The sequence below is a fragment of a genome, unplaced genomic scaffold (genome assembly GCF_019419815.1).
Source record: "Pyrus x bretschneideri cultivar Hongxiangsu unplaced genomic scaffold, Pyrus_bretschneideri_v1 Contig13, whole genome shotgun sequence".
NCBI classification, from domain to species: Eukaryota; Viridiplantae; Streptophyta; class Magnoliopsida; order Rosales; family Rosaceae; genus Pyrus; species Pyrus x bretschneideri.
The window spans coordinates 1,970,629-1,990,703 of record NW_025999424.1 but is presented as its reverse complement, the minus strand read 5'-3'; the positions used below and the strand labels follow the sequence as shown (position 1 = coordinate 1,990,703).

The window sequence follows — 20,075 nt, the reverse complement described above, 5'->3', positions numbered from 1 at the left end:
TGCAGATATTTGCAAAATTGGTTAGGAACTGTGGTGGCCACCAGCCTAACATTTTGGGTCGGCCTTAACACCCCCAGGCGGGGACTTTAGAACACCGGTTTTGTTTTTGTTTTATGGATCGATTGTTGTTCTTTATTATATTTCATATGAAAGTAATTTGGAAATAAAAGTTCCATTGGCTTTGGACGTCGAGAGACAAAATTTGAGTATGACTAGAAACTCTCATTAAATTTGAGTGCGAAAATTACTACCCTAAATGTATACCTAACATGTAAATCAATTTTGAATAAATGTTACAATACAAGTCCGAGCTTGACATGCCTCACATTCATGCCAAAAAAATATTGGTATTACCTATTACACATTCTTGTTACTTTCACTATGGCCCCTCCAATTTCCGGGCATTAGCCTCTTCACAATTCGTTACTGATACTGCTTGGCAAGAGAGGAGCCATTTGGATTTGATCAGACGGTTTTAATGGTTGAACTGCCTCATTATCCGCCATCGCTTTCTCCTTCATTTTTGCGTATATCACGGTATAAAATCCCACCGAGATCACAATAGAACCAATCAAACTGCGCAAGAAAATGAATCCATCGATGAACACGATAAATAGCATTTGAATGCAAAAATTGGTTTGCGTGCCTGAGCATACCTGCCGAGATAAAAGGTTTCGCCAAGGAAAACAACCACCAGGACTGCCGCAATGGCGATTCCTAAGGGCTTAAACATGGCTACGTAAACAGGGCCCTTCTTGTGCAAGCACCAGACATGAACACTGATGCGAAACACACTCACACAGATTGCCTATAAACGTAACGACATCATATTAGTTCCTTGTTAAACACTATGTTTAACAAATAAAAAGTTTTTCATTCTTCTCACCGCGTACACAATGGCGATTATCTCAATGGGAAGCTCCAGTTTCCATGCACTCATACTATTCCTCTCCGCAATTAGAGAGATAACTGTGCATTGAATTGTCAGAAACATGGTGTAGAAGAAGACTATGGTCATTTCTTCAGGGTAATCCTTCACAGTGGCTGCCTGAAAGTGTAGTTTCACGCCATTTTCGATACCATTAATCAGCACACACCTTAAATTTTCAAATTACATGGATTTAGAGCTATTTTACCAATTTGAAGTTTTGCTATCAATGCTTTTTCAGCACAAGATAATTAGAGATAAGTGCCAAGGAAAACCTCCAAATTACATTACAAAAACCATCACATTTCATGAAAACTTTGCTCGAGTAACAAGGAAGACGGTAAACGAAAACATTCCCATTTTCTAAGCCACCAAAGTATGAGGTGAGTTGTGGGAAGATATATTACCTGAGCGATGTTCCATCCCGAAGCTACGAGGCATTGGATTGCGAGTAGCAGACCTCCAAAGATCCAGGTCGATGACCGTGAGACGAACGATCCATGAGTCGAGTGACTCGAGCCGGAAGACGAGGAAGAGTTCAATAGCGCAGGGCCGTCGTAGAGGGTCACTATCAATGCCCCTCCCACTGATATAATGGCGCCCAAGGATTTGGCATAACTCGTTGCTTTTCTCAAGTCTAGCTTTTCCATCCTAAAGTTGAAGTCCTTATTAGCCAAATACATATAAACCGTCACAGAAATACACGATCTATGAAAAGATACTCTTACCTGAAAATTAGGGCAAGCAAGAAAGTGAAGATTGGGGTGAGGTTCGCCATTGCTGACGCAAGAAGAGCCGAACTGTTTTTGACACCGGCGAAGAACAGTATTTTCCCTGAGCTCCTGCAGTCACAGTTTTCTTCATCATTTCTATGTCTATGTCAATTATTTCGGTAAGAATTTGATTAAGTGAAAGCAACTAGAATTACCCTATTAGGCCGAGGAGAAAGAATTGGCAGATGAGCCTGAAAGTCAAAGGAGCTCGCTTCTTTCTGCACGAATTATGAAATTATTTATTGACCTAAACCAATCTCGATACTGGTAAACAGAAGCAATCACAGTCGCATCGGAAGATAATCACACCTTCGGAAGATGAAGAAGGGGAGGAGCAAGAGGGTACCAAGAGCATTGTAGTAGACAATGAAGACAAAGTGGCTCATCCCTTTCGACATGGCTACTTTGCTTAACGCCGACACGCCAACTTCTGCACACTCAACGATTACCATGGCAGTGAAGGGCACGGCGCCCCATACGCGGCGTTGCCACACCATCTCTTACTCTCTCTTCGCTGTTACAGAAATCGAATGCTCCTGGTTCTTCTTCTTGTGAAGAAAAGTCGCAGGGACAACATCATTTGTCTAAATTGATGGATATATTACACCAACCAATTACCAGTCAACATCTGTATGCTGAAGATATATTTTTTTTTTCAGAAAGTACACTAAAGATATTAATACAATATAATACAATACAAGTTCATTATTTTATGTGCGACTAAAGTCGTTGCTTGGGAAATTTTTTAAAAAGTCATATGAAATTGTGTATATTTTTTAATTTATCATATGAATTAAAATTTTAAACGATTTGTCGTACTAATTTTTAGAAATCATTAATTTATTATCTTATTTTAACTCTGTTAAGTTTTTTATCTATAATAAATTGAATGAGAAGAATGTTCTTTTGAAACCTTTGGGTCCTCTAGTGAATGAAATGTTCTCTCTCTCAATGTATTCAACACTCCTACCTACCCACAAAGTAAAACAAGCATAGGAAGCAGGTATGTTTTGAGAAATGTTAAGGAAACTTTTAAAGTGAAACTTTCTACCTTCTTATGTTTCTACCTTCTTATGTTTTTGACATAAGAATTGTGCTAGAAACATGAAGTGGCGGAGAGTCCATAAAGAATCTCACTGTTGAGAAAGTGTCTATAACTTTTCTTACTTTCCAATGTCACCTTAATATATAATTAATTTGCCAATCATTCGTTAAATTGTCAATAATTATGATCAGAAAATTCTGAGTTCGTTGACATATTTTTCTTCCACTAGATTAAGCCCTCCCCAGGTCACACCACTTCAATATTAAATGTTTATTTGACACTTCATCACATGATGTGTGATCCATATTGCTTCTTTTCTCCAATCCGCACTTCTCATGTTCGTTTATTGTACGAAGATGTTACCTGCCTTCTATTTTACACTTCTCCACTTGCCTTTTCCATTCATTCGTTCCCACATGGCCTCTACCATTGTGTTTTTTTTTTTTAAACCATATTTTAAACTATTTTTATTTGCATAGAGCGAGTTCGAACTCAGATACGCTGACTAACTGGCCTAGTTCACGTTACCTCTCACGCGTAACTTACTAGTAAAGAAAGAGAAAACAAAAAGAGAAAGTTTGTGATGTATTACACATCCGATTTAAAACATAGACCGGAGTATCAGAAGCTAACAAGACCCAAAGAGAGGCCACAAAGGAGAAGGAGATTATGCATATAGATTTATGCAAGCCTCAGGTCTTCCTCCTTTTTTTCCTCAGGAAAGGCATTGCACATAGAGCTCCCCCGGATGGCTGCCGAGAATTATCCACGCTATTTTCTGGCAATGTCGTATTGACCTTCGTTTGATCATCGTTACTTGTAGCAGTCTCATGATTTATTTTCTGTTCCGTATCATAGGCTTCCGTCCTCTCACTACTTTGAAATCCGACTAATGGTCTTTTGTTGCCGATGCTGGATTGAGCTGAAATATGACCAATGTCAACCACGTTGACAATGCCAGAGAAATTGGGAAGATCAGAATTCTCTGAAGCTGTTGCTTTCGTTTGAACACGAATTCCATCTTGGTCATTACCAGTCTCACTTTCATCTCCGCAAAACCCCCCTCCTGTCTTAAGGTAGTCTTCAGAAACCTCAGCCTCGAAAGAAGGATCACCATGTTGGCTCAAACCTGGTTCACCAGTTTCATCTTCAATGGGGCAGAACCCACCTCCTGTTTCAAGATAATCTTCATGCAGACCCACATTGGGAGACAAATTCCCTTCATTCTGCTGTTTCTTTTCGCTGAGAGAAGAAGCACTTGCTTCGCATTTTCCTTCATCCCGAGATATAACTTGTTCCCCTGTCTCTGCATTGGAGCATTTTGCATTACCGTGATCTAGTGGCTCATCAAGATCATCAACGTCTAAGTCATCGACTGTGTAATTTACAGGCTTCCGCAGACGCCCAGACTGAAAACATGAACGCCAAAAGAACAAAGCTAGTTAAACTTACAGAAAGAAGAAATAGACATACATTAGATTCTTTAAAATGATACGGATTCTCAAACTTAAAAAATGTGAAGCTTACCCTGCGCATTTCTCCCAACCCTTCTATTGTATCGGTATGAAGGTCCATCCCATCATTATCGTCATCACCATTGCCAGAGCTGGTTTCAGATACTTCAAAATTGGGATTTACCTTTTCCTTTCCACTTCCTAATACCCTCCTGCCTCTTCCTATGTCGTTTCCATTTGCATGCAATTTTCTATTGGTTGATCGTCCAGCTTCAGCAGGCTTTGGTCGCTTAGATGGAGCAGGCTCTTCAGTGGTCCTCCTTTTCCTTGACTGCTTAGCTGTTGATTTTCCCTTAGAATCGCTCTGCTTCTTAAGAACACTTTTATCTGTTCCCTCTGACAGTTTCTCTGATTTGTTATTCCCAGCTTCATCAGTACTCGTGGTTCTCTTCTTTCTGCTTCTTGAACCTTTTTGTGTAGCATCATCCACCAACTCTGAAGATTGATTTCCTGCGATACCTTTTACAGCTTTCTTGATTCTCTTACTACGAATTTTTGCAAATCTTTCATTAAAAGTGTAAAAAGCTTCCAGCCGCAGTTGAGTCTTCACCACACAAATACAAAAAATGATATCACCATCTTCTTTCGTAAGAAAAAAGAAAAAAGTAAAAAAAAGTCTATGATAAAGGAGTAAAAAGTGAGAGGCCATAAATCAGATCTTGCTAAAATGTAATGGACATGCATGCATCCCTATTTGTGCTTGTGTCTGCACAGGTGTATTCCACACACCAGTGAGAGATTTAAGTAACCAACCTCACGTTTGTTGTACTCGTTCAGAACGGGTATTAGCAATTCATCTGCCTTCTGGCTAGCCCAGCCAAACTTTTCTGAACATAATCTACGTGCAAATAGAGCTGATCAGAAAGATAGACATTCTATGTATCTGTCGGTAGAAAGAAACTCTATGAAAGGTTCCAAGCTTAGATGCAGCCGAAAATCCCCAATTCGAGAGACCAACACATACATTAACTACATAAAATTGCAGTCTACATTCTGAACATAATCTAATACGCATCCTTGCACACACCGTGAAGAAAATAAGCAAAAGGGAACTATAACATTTTACAAGGAACATATTCATCTGTCTACAATTTTTCGATACCTACATATCTCCTGTTGACCTTCAATAGTATAGCTTATAGAGTTACTGTTTTTCCAACAAAACGTTTAACAGAACAATAGAATCATATCCTGTCAATAAACAAGCCCCTAGAACACACTATAGTCCTCCCGATCCTTTGCATTGAAAGTAAAGAATATGCCGTACAAACTATCATATTAAAAAACCAACCTCATGAAGATTGAATTTAAGTATTAGGTGAGAACTCACTTGCGAAGAAAAAAATGATCTGGCTTTCCCCATGTGAAGGGCTCAGTTGATTTGTCCACCTGTGGACAAATATAAGCAGAAGTCACTGCTTCACTTGGGAAAGTGGGGGGAATATGCCAATTTTTGCTCACCTTTCTCTGCACAAGACAAAATAAGAGCATCCAAAGATGAGGATGTTATTCTTTTACAAATTAAACATAAGAAAAAAAAGCCTAAAGCAGAAAATATGGCAATCTAATTACATGCTTATCCATGAAAGTTTGCTTTGTTTCTTCAATAAGATCAGCTGACTGCTGGTGCTCTTGTTTTTGCTCAGACACTTCTTCCATACTGCTCTTCATATTGATATCCTTATCCCCAAATTTAGAGCCCCTTTTCTTTGCACTAGATCCTATTTCTCCATCAAACGTCCCTAGAATGGTAGGATCTGGTGATTCAATCCAATCCCGGAATTTATGGAGGCCATCCTCCTCGGGAAATGCATTTACAACTTCCATAGCATTGACAATGCCGATCCCACTACAAAAGACAAACCAATAGATTCTAATTCACTACTAACAGATTGTATGAATTGTAAATAAGTAGGTTCACTTAACAACACAAATCTGTATTGACTAACTAAAAATATTGAAAGTTAAATTCACGAGGATGCGGCACCACTACCAACATATTTCATAAGGACTAAAAACTTAAAAATGAAATGGTTTACCTAACTCCTTCAGTATAATCACTTCCAAGAAGAAGTGCCATACGAATTAATTTCTCTCTGCTTAGGCCAAGCTCATTCTCAACATCCTACAGAAGAAAATTGTATGAACATACATACATAAGCAATGAGCATTGCATCTTTAAGTCAAAACTTAAAGAAGAAAAACAAATGAAAGAGGAAAAATTGGGAAATATATGAAGGGCCCCAAGTAACAGAAATCAGATTTCTGACTAACTGAGTTTATAAATTGGGAAAACAAAAGAAGTTGTGTGTCTCACTAGACCCTGACCTTCATGAAATATGTCTCAACATATTTCCGATCATCGAATATATTTTTGTAAACACTTCGTGCCCCAAACAAGAACACATCAGAGTCATCAGTTACCACACCATCAACAAGGTTGGCAAGTTCCATATACGCACACTGGGCTTCTGCTTCCATTGGTGCAATAATGTATGGTATACCAAAAATTTGCAGTAGCTCCTAAAACCCGAGATATATTAAAATTCTAAGCAATTCATTGTTTCCAAGAAAAGATGTAATTTGCCAATGGAAAAGCCAAACAGGTAATGACAAAAATGAAGACGCACCTGACATTCGGTGAACATTTCACTGCTGACAGATTCTACATTACGTTCAAGCCTTCTTCGCTCATCTCCCAGATCCATACATTCTTGGTCTAGAATTAGCAGTTCCTCCTCCAAATCAGCCTCTGTGGCTTCCATACGTGCATTCTCATCACCCTTGAGAGAAGATATGTCCCAACTGTGCTCACTTTCCTGAAAACAAATGTCATGACTCTTTTCCTTGCCCCATTTTTTGTCAGCATCACTGTCATTTGTTATCTTTTTTGTCAATGACTCAGAGTTAGCCATCTCAACTAAATGACAAGATGACTCAGCTTCAACTTCAGTCTTCTGATCATCAGCCCAACCAGTAGCATCACCTGACAAGGCATCAGAAGAATGAGCATTATTTTTTTCAATGTTCTCGGGAAAGGTGGATAAATCACCATCACCATGGAAAGTACCCAATACTTGTTCAGTAATCACATGGACCTCCTTTGTCGCTGACGGAGTAATAGATGTTGTGCATTGCACTCCTCCACAGAAATTTTCCTTTTCACTTACATTCTGCATTGCTTGTGCTGGAGGAGAACCCAAGTTCGTCTTTTTAACTCCATCACCAATGTCAAAGGATGATTCATTTTGTTGAGTACCAATGTTCCCCAACAAAAATGGCTCAACTATCTTAATTTCTCTATCAATACATTCAGCACCTTTATGAGACTCTCGTCCAAAACATTGCAACTTTTCATCAGCAGGTGATCCATAATTACACTTGTCACTCCCCATATCCTCAAGACTTCTCCGTATTGCCTCCTGCAAACTAGCCTCTTCTTCGAAATAACCTTTAGAATTTGCTTTTCCATGCTCACCAGGAACAGATGAGGTATTTTCAGCACTACCACAAACTCCTTCCTCCCATTCCACTTCACTGTCATCATTAATATCGCCGGGCACCTTACTTTTAACTTCAGAATCATTAGGAAAACTGCTACCTTTTGCTTCAACAATCCCTTCCTCCCAGTCGCAGTCTGAGTCAGACCCAGAAGAATGCTTTTTTAATATATCATTAGCATCAATAGTTACAGGATTTCCTGCTACTAATGAAGCAAAAAAATCATGATCACCATCAAAAGACTTGCTCTCGCCATTGTCTTCAATGGATATTTCTATAGGAGTTTCAAGTTTTAACATAGAGTGATTATTTCTGTCATTTGAGTTATTATCACCAAGTGAGGAGTCAACCTTGTTTTGACCAGGATGCCTTCTCACCCCTCCAGTATCAACAGAATCACCATTATCACCTTTTGGTATTTCTGTGACTGTTCTATATCTACGTGAACTTTTCAAAATGTCAATGTTATTTTCGTTGAGCATATCCCTAGTGTCAGTCGTCTTGTTTGCAATTGTTTTCTCCCGTTCAATCTCCTTCATCAAATCCAAGTTCCTCTGTAAATCACGGGTCATACGCATCCCCATAGCTCTCACTCTACTGACTCGAAGATGGCCCCTCTCATCCAAATATGTCTCAATGTTGTCATCAAAAACACTTGTGGATTCATCTGGAGCTGATCCAATCACATTACTGGTAGACGAAGCACTGTTCCTGAAATTTGAAGGACACTCTTTGGGTGCTTGTTGCTTTTCTCCATTTCTATCAGCTCTTGCAGATGCAATTACTCTGGCACATTTAAGCATCAAACCTCACTAAGTGATTCCCCAGAATAATAAAACTGTCAAATGATAACACACGCAACAAAATTTGCAACTGTACTATATAATATATTTTTGTCATAAGAGCGCAAAATTGTGACTACTCACTGTTTATCACCAGTAAATGATGAAGAAAAGATAAATTCTCTGTGGGCTTCGGATGCTATTCGTGAACTCTGCACACCACTAACCCCTCTCCCAGAGGCAGCTTTCTGTACTTGATCTATCTCGCGACGAAAAGCTACAGTTTTAAGATAGGATTGTATTTGCAGCTCAGAGAACTTTTCAGGGTCCTAAATGTGCACGAGAAGAACCAATTAAAAGACATCCATGAATTCAAAAAGTAGAACATTATTTAAGTAAAGCAACTTATCCTCAATAGGAGCTCTCTAATTAAATGTATATATTATAAGACCCTATTAATATAAATAGATGCCAAAGTCATATACAGAAATGCTTGATGCAAAACTTCTTAAATTCACAAGACATGTCTTTGCAACTTACAAATTTGCTTTATTCTTTTTAAATCAGTCTTGCTTCTCAGCAAATGAATCCTATAAACTTAGTTATGACAAACAAGAAAATTCTTACAAGAGCATTTTAGCTGATGTTTATCCTTCTTTACATCTTAAATCCTAAAAGCATGAGCAACTATAGAAGTTCTCCTTTATATACGCTGTTATTAAAGTCATTTCAAATTGACTGTAAAGGTCACACATGTGTCAATTTTCTTTCAGTACATTCTAGGAAGCATGATAGATCACTGTCCCACTATACCAGTAGAGCACTGTCCCACTTTACCATCAGAGCACTCTATTCTCAATATTTCCAAGAAGTCATGCTACCAAATTCCAGTACCGATAAGGCAGGATTCATCACCCATCAAAACACTTCAGATATTATTGCTAATAGAAGACACTGAGTAGTGCATCTAATAAGTCACACCATGTTTGCAATCCAGGACTCACAATAACATGGGGTCATAATCAGATATGAAGGCTTTCACAGGAACCAACCTTTTTGACTTTCTGATACTTCTGTCTGTTTTCTGCCATCAACCTCTCTCTTATCTATTTTTGGGGGGGAGGAATCAATGACTGACATCAGAATTTGTGAAGATTGAAAGCTAATACCCATGACCTAACAAGGGGGCGAAACCCGCATAAATGAAATCTTACTTGAACAAGAAGATTGAGTTGCATTGATGGGGGCAATGCAGCTAATACAGCTGGATCAACTTCACCATGCAGTGGAGGCTGCAAGATAGTATTTAAAATTATCTCGACCGAACCTTAATTAGACAGAGTAAGAAATCCCATGATTAATGAATACAACTTAATTAAACAGTAAGGGTATACGCACACAAGTGTTACTGGCAAGGGATACTAACTCTGATATCTATCTATTAACTTACCAATATCATCTCTTCATCGGCATCGCCATCTTCATATATATCGTCCCCCACAAGAATAGAAGCAGTTGATGTTGACGCATTATTAGTTACACCAGCATCCTTCTCTGCCGCAATAGATGCAGCAATCCTAAATTAACATCAAAGAATCAATAAACTCATGTAATTGCATGATTAAGTACTCCTGAATGTTATATACAATTACATTTCATCTATCATTTCTTGATTGCAACTCCTTGAGACTGCGTCGAAGTTTTCTGAATTGATACCCACCATCTCAGTTTCATCTGACAAAATCTTCTTACCCTTAGCATCATTTTCCTCCTTATTTTTCTGGTCACAAAGCCGTTCATCAGCTCTCAACTACATTTTCTGAAACCACAAACAACATATATGTATACTTACCTGCAAAAGAAGTCTGTGTTGCATTGATGGAGGCAAACTAGCTAATACAGCTGGATCAACTTCCCCATCCATCTCTGGCTGCAATACAAATTACAAGCAGCAACCACATTACATTTCCAAATGCCCAAAAATGTTGTAGACCTAAAAACAAATAAAAAAAGACAACCAGAACATCCAAACTCTGTAATTTTCATTACACTGGTGGCTGCTCTAGGTTGCTCTCAAATGATATACAATAATTTTCATCAAGTCTGGAAGAACTTACTAGTATCATCTCTTCATCATCTTCTTCACCACCCTCAGCAGCGGTAGATTGTGATGCATTCTTTATAAAACCCCCTTCTTCCTCGGCCTGGATGGATGCTGCCAACCTAATTTAACGAACAAAAGAATCAAAATCACTAATCAAACCAGATTTATACACTACTCCCGCAACTGTGTTCTCAGCTTACATTTCATCCAGCTTTTCCTGGTTGCTACTCAGCAAGCCCAAGTTGTCTTCTTCTAAACTATTATCTGCCATCCTACCAGTCTGATCTGTTAGACCTTCTTTACTCTCGGCATCATTCTTCTGCCTCTGGTTCTTGATATCCGCAGTCAAGTCTTTCAGCCTCATCGCCTTAAGCTATTAACAAGAACAAAACATAGATAAATCAACTGGAAGCAAAACATACCGTTGATTTCACGCATCACATAACAAGAATATATGGTATTTATTCGAAAAAGCACAATAATTTTTGTAAAGAAATTCAAATTCACATGATTCAAATCCTAAGTCACACAAAAAGGCTGGAAATTTCACTCCACAACTCCGATCGCCAATGTTGCACGCAACCCTAATTCCAACCCAAATTTTCAACACCACATTCTACATTCCTACAAAGAAATTAAAAAAAATGAAAAGCAATTGCATATACTACATACATGATTAAGAAGCAATTTCTCGGCGGTCTTGCGAAGCTTGGACTGGGCGTTCTCCCGCTGTCTTCTCCGAGCGATCACAGTCCGGCGCTTGAGGGCCGGGGTTCCGCCGTCAAACACAAACACCGGCTTGGTCCGCAGGTACAACAGCTTGCAAATTCGGCGGAAGAAGCCGAGCAAATGCGCGTTGCGGACCATCTCTCCCTTCTCGTCTCGCATTGCCTTCATGAACTGTATCATCCATATGCTAGCATCTGTCCAGTCAAACAAATTAGTAACTTGATTTTATCAAATCGAATTAGTAATTCGATTTTCTGAAAATAAATTAGGGCTTAGAGGACGCGTGGGTGTACCGATTGCTAGTCTTCTTCCGGCTAGAGTCTCGACAGAGACGCGGCGGCCGACGGGGGCCAGTAGTTCCCAGAGACCGTGGACTCCCATTGTCTGGATTGCTTGCTGAGAACGCTTCTGCAATCAGGTTTCAGTTTTGTCATGGCCGCCAGTCGGCGGGAGGAAAACGAAGGAAACGACGTCGTAAGCAAGCAGTACACTGTGCACATGTATGTTTTTTTGTTTTTTTTTTTTTTTACTTTAAAAAAAAAAAAAACATTTATCTACGTCAAGAATACTCACACAGCCATTTCAGCTTTATTCTTACCACAGTCAAGCAGACTTATTAGCTTGGAGTTTCGAACTCAAAACCCCTTTGTTTTTTTATACTTGGAGCATGACTTTTTTTTTTTTTTTTTTTATTAAATTTTAAAATCCAGAATCTACACCCTTACTATTAGGCGACTTGACATGGTTGTACACATGTTGAAATAAAACAAATTTCGTGCTGAATTGTAAATATAGTTGGGGGGAATGTGAGAATACAAAGAATATGTAAAGCCAGTCTTATAACCAAGGGTGTTTTGGACTTTCCAGCTTTTTAGCGTCAATGGCTGCGTTTTTTTTTCAGTTCCAAACCTCTCAGGCTATCACAAGTCACAACCTCATTCAGTCCCAAGTCACAGAGAACTCGAGACCACCATGGCCGGTGGCCACTTCCGCCGCCACCGCCACCACAACCACCATCTTCCTTCTCGTGATCCTAAACCACCAGCACAACAGCCCCAATATTTGGCCTTGACACATTCCCGCCTCGACCTTCAAGCCAGCAGGGCATGTTTGGTGCGTGCTCCATCTAATTCCTTCAAGTTGGACAAAGTTATAAAGTCTCATTTACATCAACTTACGTTGAATATAGTGAGTTATCTAATTCAGTTTAATCGATAGACCCAATTATTCTTTTAAGGAAATTGTTTAGAGTGCTTAATCATCATGTACTCCTCTTTCCTTTATTTTTCATTTTAAATGAGCAGCTTCCCCTTTTGTCATGAAATATGAATTTGATACTGAATTCTGCATGCTATTTAGGGCCTGTTTGGTTGGGATGCACCCTTATTGTTAGCCCTAAGAGCTTTGCCAAAAATACTTTTTAAGTTTCTTTTACTAAAAGCTGTCAAAAACGCGTGTCGTTGTTAGAAAACGCTTTAAATTCCTTCAGAAGCAATTACAAACAGGCTCGATTTGGTTTAATTTTTTGTTAGTGTTTATTTTGGATCGGCATAGGCATTTTATGAAGGAATTGTATGGAATATACCTATATGGAGCTGCGCCAGAGGCTGATGAGAGGTAAGTTGTAAAAACCACATCTGTCAGTTACCTTTTTATATGTCACTATGTGTTTTTAGGAGTCTGGACAACTGACCTTCCAGCAGTATGCATGTTTGCAAAGGGACAAAGCAAAGAGTACGTTCCTGACCTTTTCCTTTTACCTTGCTGATATTTCTAGGCGAATGTTCGAATCCTTGTGTTCTGTTACGAAATCTGTCAATGTTCTTCACCTAGGCGTTTTAAGTAGATGGGGAAAGCGTTTTTAATTTGCAAATTTTGGTTTTGTATGCTTGGATGTCATCAATCCAACAATCTTGGAGAGTATAATATTTGGTAGCTATATAAACTTCCACGTACAAAATGTTTTATTGTATTTGAATTTGATACAAAGACTTCTGCAGATATTGCATTGTCCTAGAAACATGCTGAAAAACTGTTCAAGGGGCTGATGTGGTTATGAATTTGTGTCTAAGTTAATTATGTGCAAGCAACCTGGATCATATCTAGCTGCTGCGACTATTCCAAGAGGATCAATGATATCTAAGCGCAGCCTAAGGAAAGCCATTCTAATTAAGGCCTTAATCAACGCTTGTATGTGCAATACCGAAAACTCGAGATGGGGAAGATAACCTTCGAACTGAGGCTAACAACGCGTTTATAGATAGATGCAAGCTCTTAAGTTATCGACAGCAGTATGAACAGATATTGCAAGGTTAGGTCTGCTGCTACTTCTTGCAGCCTGGACTTAGTTTTAACTCTTTCAAATCATATTATCTTGTTTTGGTGTTGTAGTTCATTAGTGGTATTGGCTTGAGGAAACTTTTTTGGTCCCATGCATTTTTCTTTTACGGAGTGATATTCTAATCTAAACCCTATAGAGTTCGGACTTGAGTGTGTAAGGAGGCACACTATCTTAGCCAACTCGGTCTTATGTACTATTACAATCAATTATAGCTGAAATTTGTTTCATGTAAAACTAAACGTATGGGATGAATGATACCTTAACTTTATTTGATGCAGGATTTGATGGACGGACTGCTTCAAGTGGTGATGATAACACATGCATCTCCCCATAATATGCTGTTTATGTATGCTGGTAAATTGGATCATAGAAAAAAAAAGTACGATAGTGAGTTAGTATAAAATGATTCTGTCATACAGTTTCTCTTTATTATTAAGTAAAGGATCTGTAAAAACTCGAAATTTGGAGTTACCAAGAAAATTGTGTGCTTTACTTGGGTGTAAATACAAGTCATACCATACGTATTTATTGTCTCTCACCTCTCTTCACGTCACGTGATGAGAAACAGTAAAATGCGAGTAAATACACCTGGTAACAGGTAGAAATGTGATAGCTTGTGTAAAAGTTTGGCATCATCATTAAATTATCCATTTTCAATTTGAGCCCACTGAGATGCCGTAAGCAGAATGATTCGAATCTATTTCAGAAATATCGACTTCTAGCATCAGCTCATCTTAATTTGTCTTATGCTTTGAGTTTTGTGAACTTTAATACTCCCCCACGCCAAAGTTGCAGTCGATACTATGAGTAATTTAATTAAGAAAAATATGCAGGAAAGCTAAAGAAGAATTTATTAATGTTATAAAATTAAGAAGAAGTCTTAAATCATTGTTGGTTAAACAAGTGCAGTACTGTATGATAATGACCTAATTTGCATTGTTTTTGTACAGTTGTATTGCATGGCAGCTCCTAGGCCAATCTTGATGAATACATCTCAGCCGTTGAATCATAAAATCTTCAAGGATTGCAAGGTGACTTTTTGACAAAATCAACCTCACGAATGGCTTTAGACGGGGAGAGGAGCTTCCCTCTGTGCGACTATAGTTCATATTAATCAAGCATCGACTTATCTTTTCAACTTCTCACGTGGCAACACTAGATTAACTTGAAATACTGTTAATTACAATTGTATTTTCGTTACAGGTAAGTTTTTCTTGTTCCAAGAGCAATTGTTATTATACCAACATTAACATGGTTGATAAGAAAATCTTTCTAAAAGTGATTTTCAAACTTATTATTTGTTTTCTATTATCTTTTAGATTGAATAAATCAAAGAAAATCAAGTGAGATAGACAACGAGAAAGAGTGCAAAAGGAGTAAGTGGGAGAGTGAAAATTACTGCACTTTTTTCTCTAAAGTTTGGTTCTTTTAAATATTTCTCATTTACATTAACAGTTATCTAAAGATTACACTAAGTAAGGATTAAATAAATAATTAGAGAAAAAATATGACTTTGTCACAGCCAAAATCATTGTTCCAAAAGGGCTGACAGAACATTTCCACCCGTCACTAGGCTGCCGGCGCCATATATTTTTCAAATAACTAAACCTTAGCTAGCCAATGTCTTTATCTCCCTACTCTCTAGCATCAAGGTAAACAATAAGAATCCAAGCTCTCATTCTATAGAGTCGGCAACCCACATCAACTTTGAGAGTTTCTTCTCCTATCTATCCCGTATATTGCAAACCCTACTTACACCAACGCTAGATCTTCGAAAAAGAATGAACAAAATCTTCGTCTTGGTAATCTTCTTTTCGTTCTCCCTCGTCCTCCACAAAACGCATTCTGTGGACGTTGAGGTCAAGAACTCACTCATCATCTTCCTCGCCAAGCTTTCTAATGGTGTCCAACCCGGCCTCTCATGGGGTTGGATCCCTTCCTCTGATCCCTGCAAGGCGCACTGGCAGAATGTTGCCTGTGATTCTCTCAACACCACTGTCACAGAACTCTTTCTCAATGGCCAAAACCTCACTGGCACGCTTGATGTTGCTTCGCTTTGCAACACGAAACCTCTGGCTGCCTCTCTTACCACCCTTGCCCTTGACGACAACAACATTGCTGGACAAATTTCAGGTGAGATTGGACACTGCAATCAGCTCACTCAATTCACTGTCAGCAACAACCGCCTTTCGGGTACCCTCCCTGAGTCCCTTGCTGCACTGGAAAACCTCAAAACGCTCGATTTTTCGAACAATCAGCTTACAGGGCTGATTCCGAATTTTGACTTCTCCAAATTCGACAAGTTCAATGTCTCCAACAACAAGTTCCAAGGACCAATCCCTAACACGAACGGCTTTGTCCAATCAAACAGCTTCTTGGGAAACTCCGAATTGTGTGGAGATCCGTTGCCAAACAAGTGTCCGTCGTCATCTGTGACAGCGGATGAGAAGTCGAATAATTCGAACGGCGTCTCAAAAAATAAAGTGATTATATACATAGGATATGCTATTTTGGCATCGGTTTTTGTTGCGCTAGTAATTTTCAAAATATGTACAAAGAACAAAAAGGAAGATAAAAAGGTAGATGCCGTGAACAAAGTTTCGGCAGTCGATGAAAGCATGAGCAAAATTAGTGCAGCATCAAGTGAGTTCAAAGGAGGATTGAGCAAGTCGAATTATTCTGTCACATTTTCAGCTGATGATGAGAGCCAGAGCAATAATATGGTTTCGTCTTCACTTGTCGTCCTCAAGAGCCCCGTGGTGAACGGACTGAAGTTTGAGGACTTGCTCAAGGCCCCCGCCGAGTTGCTTGGGAGAGGCAAGTATGGCAGCCTCTACAAGGTCATCTTAGAAGACGGAATGGTACTAGTAGTGAAAAGGATAAAAGATTGGGCAATTTCAGGTAGCGATTTTAAGCAGAGGATGGAGAGGTTGTACCAGGCCAAGCACCAGAGTGTGCTGCCGGCTCTTGCCTTTTACTTTTCGAAACAAGAGAAGCTTCTGGTGTATGAGTATCAACAGAATGGAAGCCTCTTCAGACTCAACCATGGTACTAAATCTAAATCCTTTTGCATATTTTCATAAAATATAGTTTTTTTATGACATTATTTGGGAAACACTATTTTTTTATTTGCACATTACCTTTAAATTGAATAAATTAAAAGAGAGCGAACAAAATAACGCAAAAATCAGATTCTATATTCTTTCGTTTTACTAAATTCATGATTAGCATACTAGGGTCACCAAAAAATTTCCTAAATGTTTAGTTAGCAATTACAAGAACAATAAAGTTTTATCCCATTAAGTGAGGTCAGCTGTATAAATCATAGAACGTCATAGTGCTCAATTTTGTGTCAAGTCTTTCCTTTAGCTCCAAATATTATATGTCGTTTCTTAAAATCTCCTTCAGAATCTTCTTAGGTCTTACGCTGCTAGTCCCAAACCCGAATAAAAGAGAAGGGACATGGTATGAGGTAGTCCACAACTGGCACTTGTTTTCACATCAAATCTCTATGATGATGCTTTAGTTAGCAATGATGTGGTTTTGAGCTGGGTTTTCTGATTTCTTTATGTAGAATGATTCTAACATATAGTAACAACTGTATGGTTCAGGAAGCCATAGGGGCCAAGCATTTGACTGGAACAGCAGGCTCTCCGTTGCTGCTCGCATAGCAGAAGCATTAGCTTTCATGCATGAGGAGCTTCGCACGGAGGGGATTGCGCACGGCAACTTAAAATCCTCCAACATCTTACTCAACAAGAAAATGGAGCCCTGCATAAGCGAATACGGCCTCATGGAAATCAACGATCAAGATAACCAACCGCCGCTCAAGGCTTCTAAGGCCGGCAGTACCTCAAGCGCCTTCAAGGGGGACGTTTATGGGTTTGGTGTGATCCTTCTTGAGCTGCTCACAGGCAAACTTGTGCAGCACAACGGCGTGGATCTGACGGTTTGGGTTCACTCGGTGGTTCGAGAGGAATGGACAGCAGAAGTGTTTGACAAAACCCTAATGTCGGAATGCGCGAGCGAGGAGAGGATGGTGAACTTGCTGCAGGTGGCTATAAAGTGTGTGAACCGTTCTGCGGAGGCTAGGCCGAGCATGAACCAAGTTGCCCTAATGATCAACACCATTGTAGAGGAAGAAGAAAGATCCACCGACTTTGATCCACAATCATCCCAATTAAATTAGTACTTTAAGCCCATATTTATCTATATTTCCATGTAGCAATTAAGTCAATATATAGCATACACCATTTTCGAACAAATGTTTGTATTTTGAACCAATAAGACTATAATATGTAGCCACTATCTCATGTTCTGATCAAGATCTGAGTTTTGCTGTGATATTTTATTTTTTTACTCTTTTAATCGTGCAGCTAAATTGCTAGCTAGAATTAATCCTTAGTCACACGTACTATTTATCAATGGACTTCGCCTTAGAACACCTTGTTAAGTGTTAGATCTTTTTGGGATGCTATATCTTGAAATCTTTGGAAAAAAAAACCACATGGATCATAATGACTTAAGATTTAAAGAAAACTTTTTTATGATTGAAGAACGCAGGCAGGAGCTGAACAAAGTTGGCTAAAGTGGTGTCCTTCTTCATCTGTACTCAAGTTTGAATTTTCATTTCCATAATTTAGATTAGATTACAAAGCTAAGCAGTTTGAGGCACAAGAGTAGTGTGCTCTAGCTTTTGCTTGTTATTGGTAGAGAAAGCAAACCTTCTTCCAATTGTTAGAAACTGCTTGAGTAACTGGCTTGTGAGAGGCATATATTATAAGGAATTTTAACGAAAAACTTACGGTACTGTTTACTTTAATAAAAAATCACATTTTTATATTAAAAAGTTAGCCTTAATTTTGACAAAAAACCACTTTAATGAAAAGCTTAGGTGGTTGAAAAACTTGTTAACGAATAGTGTTTTGATGAAATTGCCCTGCCCATCCATGCAGTTTTTTGGTTTTGCACAATGAATTTATGATGTCAGCCTTGGTTTACACCTGTTGGTCATCGTGCAAAGTGAATCACTTCTATTCCTTGGCTTGTCAAGCATCTTTTGGGCCTCCTCACTCACTCACTCCCATTTACGAGAATTAAACGACGACCTTGGCTTGAGACCAAGACCTCCTAACAACTCGCTATTCCTCAAAATAGAGGTTCCTCCTCTATCCCTTCAACCTTAACTGGCTACGGTAGTTCTAAAAATGCATAATATGAAATCATGGAATTTATGAGGAGAGAGGATCATCGCCGAATGTTCTTTATGAAGATTCTGGAGATCCTCCAATCACATTCGTTCATCGTATATCGTACAGTTAGTTTTCGTTAGATACTGTTTATATTCAATTTTAAATAAAAAAAAATTACAATTATTCCTAACCTCACAGTATATAATAAACAAATGTAATTTAAGGATCCAGCGAGAGTTCTCATTCTTTTACTAGAACCACCAATTGCCATTTGAAGTAGTGATGTGCTAGTGACAGACAGAATCATGAATTGCAGCACAAATTTGGTCATCCTGTACGAACCAAAAACGATGCTAGTCAAGCAAAAAATGATGAAGTTTAATAATGCCAAAATGGAGTATCCTTTATGTATTCTGAAAGGACCCGTCACCCAACAGCCACTGATTGTCTACTCAACATCGGATGCAACGGCTTGAGTTCACACATAATGCGTCCATGGCGGTGATTTTCACACTCGTTATCTCATTCTGTATTATTTTTCTTGTATTTTTTTATTACTTTTCGTTTGATTTATTTAACTTCAAAGCTGAAAAAACAAAGTGCAAAAAGAAAGAAAAGAGTGAGAAAATCATCTCCCCTGCCAAAAGATCCAAGCTTAATGCGTATAATTAATTTGTAGATATTCATTCTTGAAGGCTATGATACTCATTACTTATGTTGACACCAAATTAGTACGTTTGTAATTGACATATTATAGACACGTTAATTAATATTATATCGATCATCCATTATTTTTTTTATTTTTATTCTAGCAATATTCACTTTAAACTAATCTAAAATGTATATAGAAGAAAATTTAAACTTGAGTACATTGTGAGAAGGACATTTGTTCAACCACTGTGATTATGTACACGTTTGGATTGATGTTCTTTTCTTTAATATATAATGGACTATTAACTATAGGTCCGAAATGCAAAGATTAATGTTCTACTATGAATATAACAACTGGCAACAGGAAGTTGTTAACTCTATGTAAAGCAACAATTTTAAATCATTACTCTTCAAACTGTTTACCACCTGCCTTGGCAGTCAGTAGAAACAACATTTAATAAAACCTACGAAGAAGTTGGGGTTCATCATAAAATCAATTGGCAATATAGGAAGTA

General features: G+C 38.5%; 3 protein-coding genes and 1 long non-coding RNA gene across 7 annotated transcripts; 2 read left to right on the top strand and 2 right to left on the bottom strand.

Annotated features, from left to right (window-relative positions):
• Nucleotides 1–194: 194 nt before the first annotated feature.
• LOC125474817 (WAT1-related protein At5g40240-like) lies at nt 195–2,278 on the bottom strand. 2 transcript variants are annotated; one of them, XM_048578903.1, is made up of 7 exons: nt 2,011–2,276; nt 1,857–1,919; nt 1,657–1,770; nt 1,336–1,579; nt 887–1,048; nt 657–808; nt 195–576 (listed from the first exon to the last, which is right to left on the bottom strand). In XM_048578903.1, exons 1-7 carry the CDS (start codon nt 2,196–2,198, stop codon nt 414–416), a joined length of 1,086 nt encoding a protein of 361 aa, XP_048434860.1. In that variant the 5' UTR covers nt 2,199–2,276; the 3' UTR covers nt 195–413. The 2 variants fall into 2 exon arrangements, with proteins under 2 accessions (XP_048434860.1, XP_048434861.1); XM_048578904.1 differs by lacking the exon at nt 887–1,048 and having other exon boundaries at nt 2,011–2,278.
• Nucleotides 2,279–3,314: 1,036 nt separating this feature from the next.
• LOC125474814 (DNA repair protein UVH3) lies at nt 3,315–11,830 on the bottom strand. 2 transcript variants are annotated; one of them, XM_048578899.1, is made up of 18 exons: nt 11,670–11,830; nt 11,320–11,570; nt 10,848–11,020; nt 10,661–10,766; nt 10,396–10,473; nt 10,196–10,323; nt 9,994–10,120; nt 9,758–9,835; nt 9,596–9,649; nt 8,688–8,872; nt 6,891–8,547; nt 6,589–6,783; nt 6,300–6,385; nt 5,833–6,109; nt 5,591–5,727; nt 5,014–5,098; nt 4,274–4,804; nt 3,315–4,155 (listed from the first exon to the last, which is right to left on the bottom strand). In XM_048578899.1, the coding sequence occupies exons 1-18, from the start codon at nt 11,755–11,757 to the stop codon at nt 3,439–3,441; spliced, it is 4,953 nt and encodes a 1,650-aa protein (XP_048434856.1). In that variant the 5' UTR covers nt 11,758–11,830; the 3' UTR covers nt 3,315–3,438. The 2 variants fall into 2 exon arrangements, with proteins under 2 accessions (XP_048434856.1, XP_048434857.1); XM_048578900.1 differs by lacking the exons at nt 10,196–10,323; nt 10,661–10,766; nt 10,848–11,020; nt 11,320–11,570; nt 11,670–11,830.
• Nucleotides 11,831–11,935: 105 nt separating this feature from the next.
• LOC125474815 lies at nt 11,936–14,340 on the top strand. Of its 2 annotated transcripts, XR_007256219.1 has the most exons (4): nt 11,936–12,564; nt 12,931–13,110; nt 13,377–13,687; nt 13,996–14,340. It is a non-coding gene; the product is annotated as an uncharacterized LOC125474815 (long non-coding RNA). The 2 variants fall into 2 exon arrangements; XR_007256218.1 differs by having other exon boundaries at nt 11,936–13,110.
• Nucleotides 14,341–15,396: 1,056 nt separating this feature from the next.
• LOC125475016 (probable inactive receptor kinase At2g26730) lies at nt 15,397–17,906 on the top strand. Its single transcript, XM_048579346.1, has 2 exons — nt 15,397–16,765; nt 17,329–17,906. Exons 1-2 carry the CDS (start codon nt 15,499–15,501, stop codon nt 17,904–17,906), a joined length of 1,845 nt encoding a protein of 614 aa, XP_048435303.1. The 5' UTR covers nt 15,397–15,498.
• The last annotated feature ends 2,169 nt before the right edge of the window (nt 17,907–20,075 follow it).

Coding starts and splice junctions, on each gene's coding strand:
- LOC125474814 (XM_048578899.1), bottom strand. CDS start 11,757: ATGGGAGTCCACGGTCTCTGGGAACTACTGGCCCCCGTCGGCCGCCGC. Junction 10,767..10,847: donor CAGGAAAAGCTGGATGAAAT/GTAAGCTGAGAA, acceptor TCGTTAAATTAG/GTTGGCAGCATCCATCCAGG. Junction 6,784..6,890: donor AAATGTTCACCGAATGTCAG/GTGCGTCTTCAT, acceptor CTCGGGTTTTAG/GAGCTACTGCAAATTTTTGG.
- LOC125475016 (XM_048579346.1), top strand. CDS start 15,499: ATGAACAAAATCTTCGTCTTGGTAATCTTCTTTTCGTTCTCCCTCGTC. Junction 16,766..17,328: donor CCTCTTCAGACTCAACCATG/GTACTAAATCTA, acceptor TGTATGGTTCAG/GAAGCCATAGGGGCCAAGCA.
- LOC125474817 (XM_048578903.1), bottom strand. CDS start 2,198: ATGGTGTGGCAACGCCGCGTATGGGGCGCCGTGCCCTTCACTGCCATG. Junction 1,580..1,656: donor TTGCTTGCCCTAATTTTCAG/GTAAGAGTATCT, acceptor CTTCAACTTTAG/GATGGAAAAGCTAGACTTGA. Junction 1,049..1,335: donor CGGGATGGAACATCGCTCAG/GTAATATATCTT, acceptor CTACACTTTCAG/GCAGCCACTGTGAAGGATTA.